Source organism: Pelodiscus sinensis, chromosome 5, assembly GCF_052426305.1.
Source record: "Pelodiscus sinensis isolate ZL-2025 chromosome 5, ASM5242630v1, whole genome shotgun sequence".
Taxonomy (NCBI): domain Eukaryota; kingdom Metazoa; phylum Chordata; order Testudines; family Trionychidae; genus Pelodiscus; species Pelodiscus sinensis.
In genome coordinates, this window is record NC_143056.1 from 125,081,741 (window position 1) to 125,093,901 (window position 12,161).

Here is a 12,161-nt window from a genome sequence, read left to right on the forward strand (position 1 = left end):
AAACTGTGGCCAATGGGCTCCGTGCCTGCAGACACTCAAGTAAATAAACCATCTCATGGCCCACCAGCAGCTAAGCCTGACAAACCATGTGCAGCCTGCAGGCCGGAGGTCCCCCCTCCTGCTTTGGAGTTGCTTCTAGGAGGGTAAATGCAGAGAACAGGGCATACGCAGGCCACCATTTTTCTCTCCATATTGCTTCGTATCCTACAGATTGGGGTATTGTGACCTCACAGCTGCTTCTTGTGGGGATCTGTCCTCCATCCTCAGCACCAGCCAGGCCCTGATGGAGCTCGTCATCAAATGGAACAACCTAGGAGATTCCGGAGTGCAGCTGCTGTGTGACGGATTAAAATATCCAACCTGCAGATTACAGACACTGCAGTGAGTACCAGCTGGTTGGGTCCCTTCCGTCTGGGCCTGTTAACAGGAAGGTGTTGTGAGTTGCACTCCATTTACCGAGAACAAAAATGCAACACGGCTCTCTTCTCCCAGACTGGCTGCAAACAATGCATCTGAAAAACTAACAGCCCCACAACAGGGCTAGGACTCCCCCTGCTCATCCCCAGTCATTTTGGGCTAAAGCTGCAGCACTCCCCAACCCCTCGCAGCTATGGGTAACACAGGCCAGCCAGAAAGTGTGTCACTGGGAGCCAGCCTCACCCTGTGCATGTTCTGGCCCATCCTTCTCATGGCCCTATGGGCTCTAGCTCAGCCCTATTATCACCGCTGTCTTCGGGGGTCCTCTGTATTGTCCTCCTGTCACCAGCCCAGCCTGCTTCCCTGATCAGTTGCTACATTTCTCCCCAGCATCCTCGCTCAGAGCCTCAGGACGCTGCTATCAGGTTTTCTCCCATTGCTGTGTGCTGCTCACCTCAGGCTCACTGTCCAGCTCTCTTTCCCAGCTTGCGCATCTCTGTGCCTGGGTTCTCATGTCTCTTTCCTTGTCATTCTGAGTCACACAGTGCCCCCTACTGGTGTGTTGCTAATCTAGGTCTTTGCTCTCTCCCTTCACTTCATCCTAGGTGGCTGTGTGCTCAGTAGGGAACAGGCAGGTCATTACATCTTGTTAGGAGAATTCCACCCACTAGATATAGCTCCTCAATCCACCTTTCCTTTCAACTCGTCTGAACAGTCACATACAGAATACACAGCCACTGCTACAACACAGCCACATGGTAATGTATTCCCTTGGGGGCTTGCAAGGTTTTATTTGAGAGGGTGAGTTTCTGTGGGAGTCCCACGGGATTGGGGCTTGGCCCCCTGTCTTCTAACATTTTGATCAATGACCTGGAAGAAAACACAGTATCACTGGTCTAAGTTTACAGATGACACAAACATTACAAGAACGGAAACAGAGTAGAGAGGTAGAGCACACATCACTGCTTCAGAGTGATCGGTATTGCTGGGTAAATTGGACACAAGTGAACAATGTGTACGTCTTAGCACAGACAACTAGAAACGTGTCTCTCTAGGAGCAACACATGGAGGCCACAGGTGCAGGAAGGGGGCCCTGTCCTGGGAAGCAGTGACTCTGAAAGTGTGTGTGTGTGTGTGTATATATATATATATATATATATATAAACAGGCAAACATGAGCACCCAGCGTGAAGCTGTGGCCAAGAGGGCTAACCTGAGCTGTGGATATTTAAACCAAAGACACCTGCATAATAGCAGAGAGGTTATGTTACCTCCATATTTGGCATATTGTGTCTAGTTCTGGTGCCCAAGAAACATGTTGCCAAATTGATGAGGCTTCAGAGAAGAGCCATGAGAATAATTCAAGGGTTGGAAAATGCTGCCATCTAGTGACAGAGCTCAGTCTCTTCAGCTGAGGACAGAAAAGAATAAGAGTTGACACTCTACTAATATCTACGTGGTTTTAATGGGTGAGACTTACTGGTTCCAGTTACCCAGTAGGAACTGGAGCAGCTCCCCACCCACTATGGTGGGCCCAGCCTGGGTGGTGCGATGCAGGCAAGTGTTGCTCTGACCAGCTGGAGCAGTGCCTGTCCATGGTGAGCCTGGCTTGGGTGGTGTGCTGACCAGCTGGCTGGAGCAGTCCTTGTCCACATGAGGGGTGTTGCTCCAGCCCAGTGGGGCTAGAGCGGCCCCTCATCTTCCCCTCTTTAAACAGTTAGCCATCATGTTTAACCTGTTAACCAATGAAACGGGATTTGACGTCCCTACTACCTGGGGAACATTTATTTGCTCATGGGCTCTTCAGTCTAGCAGAGGAAAGTGTAAGAGGATCGACTGGTCGGAAGTGGAAGCTCGACAAATTCAGACTGGAAATAGGGCTCAGGGAGAGCAGCTGAGCACTGCAACAATTTGCCAAGAGTTGAGGTGGATTCCCTGTCACTGCCAATTTGAAAATGAAGAGTGGACGGTGTTTTCTAGAAACTCTGCTGTAGTTCAGACAGGACTCGTTTGGGGGATGGTCTATCCTGGAGGTCCCAGTGGCCCTTTCTGTGGCCTGAGCATCTATGACTAATCCCAAAGCCCCTTCACAGTGCCCTAGTCTGTCTTCATTCTGTGGGGCAAAGATAAGCAGTCACTAATTGCTGTATATCTCGGGCTCCTGCAGACTGATTGGCTGCCGCTTCACAGCAGCTTGTTGTGGGAATCTCGCCTCTGTGCTAAGCACCAACCAGACGCTGACGGAGCTGATCCTGGGAGAGAAAACAATGGACAATTCAGGAGTGAAACAGGTGTGTGAAGGACTGACACACCCAAACTGCAAACTACAGAAACTAGGGTAAGTTGGAGGTGTGTTCTTTTAGCAGGTGTTCCTCTCAAGTGGGGCCACTTTTTCTAATGTGCTCATCACACGGTAGCTCCCACTGCCACATTTATAGTCAGATTTTAAGAAGAGCTCAGCACACTGGGCAAATGAGACTTCAGTCCTCTTGAACTTTCAGCCCCAAGTGTGGGCGCTGAGCTCTTTGGAAAATCTGGCCCATAGTGGTATGGTTCTTAGTTCTTTCCATTGGGGTCACAGCGTTATTGTGCATGCTCCCAAGAACTGGTGCCGTAGTCTTCTGCAGAGCGAAGAAGAAAGAGCCACTGCTGGGTTAATAGTAGAGCTGGGTGACATTTTTGGTCAAATAGTAAATTCACAGAAGAATGCTGTTTTGGGATCAAATTGAGGTTGAATCTGGTTGTGTATCATAAAAGGATGATCATTTTGAGACTAAGCTTTTGACTTGTCATTTTGTAACAATTTTATTTAGAAATTTAGCTAAATTTGATTGTTTTCTTAAGAGGGTTAAAAAAAAACCCTTAAAAACAAAGTAAAACATAAATGCACAAAGATAACTTGAAAGGAAGCTAAACAAACCACACAAAAACCCTCCACATGTTTTTGTGAGTCAAATAAATTGTTTCATTTGACACACAGCAAACGCTGTTTGATTTGTTTCATCAAGAAAAAACTAAAAATGTTCAGTTTTGGTTCAAAATGAACCTTTTTTTTCGCTTTAGCCACCAAACCAACAAATGTATTTTTCATGAAGCTCAGCTAGCTTAAAAGTAAGACAATAAAGTGGCTGCTTGAGCACTCCAATGGCCGCGTAGTTTTATGTTAGAATCTTGTTGATTATTCAGTAAACATGATTGAGAATACAAGTCTGGGACCCTTTCACAACTGAGTTAGAATAACTCTCTGCTCAAATTATAATTTACCACTATTTCAACAAATAATGTTGGGACAAAGTCAAACAGAGAGAGAAAGGAAAAGGTTACAAAGTGAACACCTAATTGTTCATATTTAACTTCTTTTTCTGCCTGTGATGGGCAACCCTGGTTCCTTCACTCCTTTGCCTGCTGGCTGGCTGTCCAGTCAGTAGCTCTTAGGGCACGTCTACAGTACATGGAAGATCGATGCTGCTGTGGTTTATCTTTCAGGGTTGGAATTAGTAGGTAGGCTTGGAAAGTTCAGCTGGCTCCTCAGTCAACTTTTCCTCCAGCACAATGTCAGGCAGTTTTAAATGCCGTTTATGACCTTTTTGGTTCATAAAAGCTACCAGGGTATTTGCTCAAGCACCATTTAAATCTCGTGCCAGCCAGTCAGTTTGGGGTTTTAACTCCACTGATGTGAGAGAATGTTTTGAACTTTCTATTCCATTGGCCTGAAGGGGAAAGGCCAATCTATTAAGAGAGAGAGAACTAAAAGGACCAGAAATCAAGGAAGGAAGATAAGACTGATGGAATGAAAACATGGAAGTAAGTTATGTTGAGCACTGGGATAGCAAATACATTTGAACAATATCCAGGTCTTTTTGCAGTCCTAATCTCCTGTATACAGCCTGTGGTCAAACTCCATAATGACAGCATTTAAAATTATTTAGATTTAAAACAAGAACTTGTATAGAGCAATAACAATTCAGGAACAAATAATTTCCCCAAAGTCTGTTTTATTGCTTGATATAAATTTCCTATGCTGGCATCTCCCTCCCTCTAAGTGGCTAAGAATTCCCCTTCTTGCTCAACAGCAGCCTCTTCAGCAGGCAAAGGCAGACCTAGTCAGACTCCAAAGGGAATCCAGCGCAGATGGTGATTACTGGGGTGGATCAAAAATGTGTGCAGTCGGGAAAGAAGATGAGCCCAGATAGTTGTGTATGAACATTGATTGCGATAGCCTGGCGTGTGCATTCTGGATCTGATTTCACTGAAATCAGTGGTGTGTGGCTACCTGCTTCAAAGGGTCTGTGCTCTTGGGAATGGTTTAGTATTTTTTCTTGACTTGTTTCCCCCCACAGCTTGAGCAGTGTCAATGTGAATGAAGAAACACAGAGAGAGCTAGAAGCTGTGAAAAAGAGAAAACCTGATATGGTCATATATGTATGGAAGAACTGGTAAGCAGGGGCCAATGTACCCACACTGCTCTGGCCTGCCTGTGATCCTGCTAGCTGGGACAGCACCATGGGATGGGACTTGCCTCTTTTAAGGTAGCTCTGCCATCATGAACACATTAAGCCAGGGCTACTCAATATGTGGCCTGTGGGCCGCATACGGTCCTCAGCACCTCCACGTGTGGCCCGCGGTGTGTTGCGTAACTCACTGCTTTTTTTTCTCTTCAGCTGGCAACATAGGGAAGAAGTGTCAGGTGGCCGGAGTAGCCACTATTTTGCCCGTGCCAGCGTTTGTGTGCCAGTGCTTGTGCATTCTGGTGGGAGTGGGGGAAATGTCCCTGCTTTTTTTTTTTTTTTTTTTTTGCTCAACAACTTTTGGTTGGGGTGCTGCCCACTGCATATGTTGTGGGTATTTTTGTGGTCCCTGGGGCTGCCAAAGTTGGCTAGGAGTGGAGAAGAGGGATGTGGCAAGCAGCAGGAAGTGGGCTGAGTATTGTGTGGTTCACATTTTCAATTCTTCACCCACAAAATGTAAAACATAGAATCTCGTCTTCAAATTTAAGGGAAGATTGAGGATGGCTGTCATAGAGGGAAAGAGTCAAAATGGCCTGGGCCAACCTGTGCTTTCCTATCCTTCCTATCAGATTCCTTTTTTTAAAATGGAACTTGAACTTCGAATTCTCGTCTTGTCAAAAAATTGGGGTTTTCTGGCTTTTTTTTTTTTTTTTAAAGAAGTTGCTGGTGTATTTGCAGAGAATTAATTGTGTCTTAATGTTGTCTCTTGCCTTGCAATATGAAGGAATTTTTAATAAAAAATATTTTTCTAAACTTGTTTTATTACATGTTTGCCAGTGTTACAGTATGTTTCACCAAGTTGCACAACAAACCTTAAGAATGCTGAAAGCTGGAAGTTATTTTTTTTTTCAATTTCTATGCCCATTCTTCTAACCAAACAGGAAAAAGTTTCCCCAATATGACAGTCTGTTCCCCTGTGTTCTCCCCCATATATACATACACACTGCTACAGTAATTTTTGTGCATAGTATGCCTGGTGCGAGATTTGAAAACACATAATTTGCTGGTCTCAATATTGCCCTGATAAAATATGTATAGAAACATTGTACGTAAAGTTATAAGATTCCCCTATATAATACTATTAACACATGGTCCAAATCACACCAGATATTGGTAAACAGGTCTGTCTGCAACAAAGGCATGAGTGCTCTGCTTAATTTGCATTTAAGCAGGTAACAGAATCATCACACAGGAAAAGTAGCCAAAGAAACCTCAATCAGGTGTGGACAAGCAGCAGGGAACATCCTTCTCCACAGGGCTGTGTCTAGACTGGCCAGTTTTTCTGGAAAATCAACCGCTTTTCCGGAAAAACTTGCCAGCTGTCTACACTGGCCGCTTGAATTTCTGCAAAAGCACTGACTTCCTACTGTAAGAAATCAGTGCTTTTTGCGGAAATACTATGCTGCTCCCGTTCAGGCAAAAGTCCCTTTTGCGCAAAACTTTTGCACAAAAGGGCCAGTGTAGACAGCTGAAATTTGTTTTCCGCAAAAAAGCCCCGATCACGAAAATGACGATCGGGGATTTTCTGTGGAAAAGCGCGTCTAGATTGGCACGGACGCTTTTCCGCAAAAAGTGCTTTTGCGGAAAAGCGTCTGTGCCAATCTAGATACTCTTTTCCGAAAATGCTTTTAACGGAAAACTTTTCCATTAAAAGCATTTCCGGAAAATCATGCCAGTCTAGACATAGCCCAGATGTTTTGTTTCTAGGATCTTAGCTGGAAATATTTTCCAGGAGCATGACTGTTACTATAAAAAGAAGGAATAAACACCTCAAGGCACTTCAGCCTCCTTTCCTGCCCTTTGCATTCATGGCACTTGAAGCAACAAGACAAAGACAGCATGTACTGGATTTTAGGGAGAATGGATTCTAAACCTAAGGAAAAAAAAACAGCAAGCAAATGGTCTGGTAGCACTTTATAGACTAACAAAACATAGATGGTATCATGAGCTTTTGTGGGCAGTTTTGTGAGGCTGCTGAAGCAAGTGGCAAGAAGACTCTGCTCTGAATGTAAGATTGCTTGTGAATTAAGGCATCAATAAATGTTTTATATTTATTTTTCCGTGTAACTATTTCTGACTTTTTAAATGAGTACAAGCAATGAGCATAAATCTCTTTGTAACTAATACGTTTCTTGTATTATTTTATCCAATGCAGTGTGTTCAAATGGCAATGTTTGGAAATTCCACTCGGGGGTGGCAAGTTGTGAATTACTATTGTGCTGTTTTTGTGTTGTTGTGGGAACTCTGGAATTAGTTCAACAGTGAAAGTGAATGTAAGCGCCTTCATAAATACTGAGGTTTCCTAGTATGGATGCAGCTGAAAGAAATCACTGAGCTAATTATATTCCTCCTGTCGTGCAATTGACTTCTGCAGTTAGCTGACTGCTTTGAGATTCAGAAACATGGCCATCTGCAGCCTGCCCAGCGGCCTGACGGATTCATTTCTCTCTTTCAAAAGGAGCAAGGACCTGAAAAGAGAAACGTGACATAATTGCTGCTTTTCAGAATAAAGAGTTTCACATTTGCTATTCGATTGCCACTAGGCCACAGTCACTTGCTCACATTGCAGAGCTTGGGTGAAAAATCACTGGTTACATTCCCAATGCTGATATGGCACAGCATGAGGAATATACATGGACCTATGACCAGAGCCAGCCTGTCCATAGGATGGTTAAGGACAAGTGTCTCAGGTCCCATGCTTTGGGGGCCTGTGCTTCAGGGGAACATGGCAGTGCGGGGCCAACAGTAGCAGGGAGGATGAGTGGGGGCCCTGGTGGCCTCAATCGAGGTTGGGCCTGCACCTTCACTCACTAATGGGGGCCCCAGCCTGCTCTGCGCTGACAGCTCCCAGAGTCACTCAAGGGAGGGGGCATAGGGCAGGGGAGGGGATCGGGACAGAGCAGGAGCAGGTAGAAGCAGGGCAGTGCAAGGCCTGAAGTGGAGGAGGGAACTATTCCAGGCTCCACACCCCCTCAGAGTTGGCCCCACCCATGATATTAGCACTTGTGCAACAAACAGCCCCAGAAAGTGAAGAGGAAGCAGGTAACTTCATTCCTGTGAAAAAGGCACGTCACAGATTCAGAGACAACTGCCCCTTTGATCCCCTCTTCTGGTCTCCCTTAAGGGAGTTAATGTTCAGGCACTCACCTGTCACCTCCCACAACATAGAACTGTGGCTCTCTCCCACCCAACTGAGGTCAGGTATTTCAGTGCCACTGCGCTTCACTTGCCTTCCCCAGAAGGCCTGTCCTGAATCCATCACTTATGGTTTCCTTTGTAAGGCTTTCACCCTAGCAACATATGTTGCTGTAGCCCCTTGAGAAGGGATAACCACAACCGTTCCCATACACAAGCCAGAAGCTTACTAGAAAGCCCTATGGCACTCCAGACGCAGCCTTTAGATGTCATTAGCCTTTCCTTGTCTGGTGGCCTCGGACAACCCGGCTGGTTTAATACCTCCCCCCCCACACACACTCCCTGCTCATCTGAGGAAGTGGGTTTTGCCCAACAAAGATCATGCTTCTATATACGTATAGGCTACATCTACACTGGCATGATTTTCCGGAAATGCTTTTAACAGAAAAGTTTTCCGTTAAAAGCATTTTCGGAAAAGCGCATCTAGATTGGCAGGACGCTTTTCTAGAAAAGCACTTTTTGCGGAAAAGCGTCCATGGCCAATCTAGACGCGCTTTTCCTCAAAAAAGCCCCGATTGCCATTTTCGTGATCGGGGCTTTTTTGCGGAAAACAGAACTATGCTGTCTACACTGGCCCTTTCGGGCAAAAGTCTTTCGGAAAAAGACTTTTGCCCAAACAGGAGCAGCATAGTTTTTCCGGAAAAGCACTGATGATTTTACATTAGATCATCAGTGCTTCCTGGAAATTCAAGCGGCCAGTGTAGACAGCTGGCAAGTTTTTCCAGAAAATCATCTGATTTTCCGGAAAAACTTGCCAGTGTAGACACAGCCATCATTTGTTAATGTCTAAAATGCCACAGGACCACGCATTGTTTTTAAAATTACAGACTAACATGGCAATTCCTTTGAGACTTCCAAATATTAGTGCCATTCGGATAGTTCTGGCAGACTTTCTGCCCCAAAGATGTTACACACAATGCTGTGGTCACTGTAACTAACCAAAGTAGCTGCTTTCAGTCAGCTAGGATGAAATCGAGACTAACAACAGCCTCTCCACTCATGTATCCTAGAACAGGCATGTAAAAGTACCAAAATATTCAGTCCCCTTGTGCTCTTTTGTATTTGTGGTCACATTGCTATAGCACCCAGAGGGCTCAACTGCGTGGCAACCGCCTCATTCTCTCTGGGACGCTAAGCAAGGATACGCCATAATGAGCTTTGTATCACTCTGGCCACTGCAAGGCTAATTGGGCAAAGAAGCAGCTGTCAGCCAGAATGGCTTTAACTGCAAAACGGAGTCCTCAATGTACAGAGCTGAGAGTCTGTTTCAGCAGAGAGCCCAGATGGCGCCAGGAATTCACCCCTTATATGCGGTCACTCATTGACACTCATGGGATGTATCACACTCACTCTTCAGAAGGGGCTGAATTTCATTGTTCAGTTATGGTCCTTAGGTCACAAAGTCCTGCTCTGCACGTCCCCCGATTCACAGCACAGCTCCCATGAATGGGAGCTTGGCACAGAGCTCAAGGGTAGGACATGGCCCTTAAGGAGCAATGATATTAACAAAGCAAAAGCTCAGTTATTAGTGGTTCAGTATCCTGCTGTCAGTCTCCCTGCCTGGGGAAATCTGCTCTTCTTAAGGATCAGCCCATGAGTCTCCCCTGTTCTTGATCTCCCCCCTTTACTTTCTTTATAGCTCTTCTTTTTTCTCTTGTATATTTCCTTCCCTGTATTAATTCCCTGTGACAGCCTGTACCTCAGACTAGCACCCTGGAAACCTGCTCCCAGCACCATCCCCAGCAATCGGCCTGGGGACTGCTGCTCTCTCCCCAGCCCACCGTCAGTGAGGGGGTCTCTGTTATTCTCCTGCTGGCCTGCCCCCTCCCCAGCACATTCAGATGCTCGCTCTGGCAGCCGGATCTGTGCGGGGAGGGGATGGAGTCACTTCTCCAGCAGCTGAAGGTGGCTGCTCAGGGTCACTGTTCTGTGCAGAGAGCCTAGGGAACCCGCTCCCTCAGCTTCCCACCTGGGCCCAGCAGTCAGAGATGAGGCCGAGTGAGCCAGAAAAGTGCTCAGGGTGGGGGCGGCCTCTGGTTCGCTCAGTCCCTTTCCCTAGTAGCCAGGCCTGGGCAGGGAGTGAAGGGGTCGAGCAGCTGCCTTCTCCCCCCACCCGAGCTCTTGCCCAGAGCACCAAGCTGGAGCAGGCAGCATGAGACGTGGCTGCTCCTGCCCCTCCCAACTTTAACTGTCCTGGCTGCCAAGGACAGGGGCCAAGCATGGTAGAGGCCAGGCACAGCAAGAGTAGGACAGAACTCCTCTCCCTATCTCCCTGTCCTGCCAGCAGAAATCTGGGGGGCGTTTGACCCCACGTGCCCTTCCTACATGTTGCCTATGATTATATGTGAAGAGAGGGGGTGTGACTATATGTTTGCCACTGAAATAGGTGGTAAGTAGGGAATGCCCACAGCCGGCCTTTCAGTAGCAACACTAACACAACAGATGGACATCTAGATTGGCTGGACACACATTGACGGCTCATGAGGAAGAATCCCCTTTTCTCCCACACAGTCCTCAGAGAGGCATATACCACTGGAAGCTGCGTAACCCCTGCCTCACACAGCAAAGATCTTCCCAACACCTGCAGAGAAAGTATAAAAGCAGGTCAACGACGTCACTGCTTGGTGATCACAGCACCTGGAGGGGTTTGCGGCTTATCGCTAGCACAGCATTATAAGAGGCAGAGCAGGCTGAAGAGTTTAAGGGGACTTGGCAGTCCTATAGTTCCAGACTGTGCCCCAGAGATGTCACACTGCCATCTATAGGATCCTGCTTCCGCCTCTCTTCCCCATTCCATCCACGATAACGATCAGCAGTGCAATAGTTCTAAATCCCAGGGGTGACACTTCATGTCAATGTGAACTAACCCCTCCTTCCCCGAGAGATTAACGTGGGGGTAGGATTAGCATGAGAGTCACACCACCCAGAGTCTTCAGCCAGATAGCACTGGAGCAGTGAGGCGCATTTCACAGACGAGAAAGCCTTGACCTCATGGCTGTGTCTACACTGGCATGAATTTCCGGAACTGCTTAAAACGGAATACTATTCCGTTTTCAGTTTTTCCAGAAAAGGAGCGTCTACATTGGCAGGCTGCTTTTCCGGAAAAGCGTCTGTGGACAATGTAGACGCGCTTTTCCGGAAAAGAGCCCCGATCGCCATTTTCGCGATCCGGGCTTTTTTCCGGAAAAGACTACTGGGCTGACTATGCTGGCCCTTTTCCGGAACAGTGTTCTGGAATAAGGACTTATGTCCGAGCGGGAGCAGAATAGTTTTTCCGGAATAGCAGCTGATTTTGTACATAGAGCGTCGTTGCTTTTCCGGAAATTCAAGGGCCAGTGTAGACAGCTCGCAGCTTATTCCAGAAAAGCGGCTGATTTTCCGGAATAAGTGGCCCAGTGTAGACACAGCCCATAGGTATAAAGAAAAGGCTACTTTTAAAAGTCAATAAAGAAAAGCATAGAATTTGACTATGGTGATAAAGCAACAAAAATACATCACACATGGGGCCAGGTGTATTATACCCCAGCTTTATAAAGGCAATCAATCCCCCCTTATATCCTCTTACACCAACAAATTCCTTTAAGGGAGTCAGAAACTGCATCAAGATTTACTGATACTCTATACAGCCTCGCATTTCAGACACTTAACAATATACCAGCCAATGAAGGCAGTATGTAGCAATGCTTAACAGCAGCACAAATCCAATGCCCCAATAGTGCGTCACAAAAATGTTCTGCACCAGGTCTGCACTTCGAGCTGTTAGTCTGCAGATGGATGCACGGCACTGACGCAGAAGACATGCCATCCTCCTTGCCTTTGTACCTGGGTTCTGAACTCTGGATCCTGCACCATGCACAATCGACAAGCCCGGTTTTATTTTCTGCACAGTGTCCAACTCCATGGCTGTTGTTTCGTCGATGTGGCTTTCAAACAAGCTGTGAAAAGAAAAATGAACCATGACACAAAACTATCAACCTAGTGCCAAGTTTGTAAATATTTATCAACGACTTCATGGAAATGAAGCCTAAGACAGCATTGCAA

At 46.5% G+C, this 12,161-nt stretch overlaps 2 protein-coding genes across 2 annotated transcripts in view; one reads left to right on the forward strand and one right to left on the reverse strand.

The window, feature by feature from the left end:
- LOC102453021 (NACHT, LRR and PYD domains-containing protein 12-like) overlaps window positions 1-7,464 on the forward strand; it is a 34,141-nt gene extending 26,677 nt beyond the window's left edge. The window contains exons 12-14 of the mRNA XM_006131661.4: window positions 211-381; window positions 2,585-2,755; window positions 4,758-7,464. Coding sequence (XP_006131723.3) covers window positions 211-381; window positions 2,585-2,755; window positions 4,758-4,857 — 442 coding nt within the window. The 3' untranslated portion in view covers window positions 4,858-7,464. The remainder of the gene's footprint in view (window positions 1-210; window positions 382-2,584; window positions 2,756-4,757) is intronic.
- A 278-nt stretch (window positions 7,465-7,742) lies between these two features.
- Window positions 7,743-12,161, reverse strand: part of LOC102455899 (NACHT, LRR and PYD domains-containing protein 3-like) — a 28,085-nt gene continuing 23,666 nt past the window's right edge. The window contains exon 8 of the mRNA XM_075928358.2: window positions 7,743-12,055. Within this exon, the coding sequence (XP_075784473.2) occupies window positions 11,764-12,055 (292 nt within the window). The 3' untranslated portion in view covers window positions 7,743-11,763. The remainder of the gene's footprint in view (window positions 12,056-12,161) is intronic.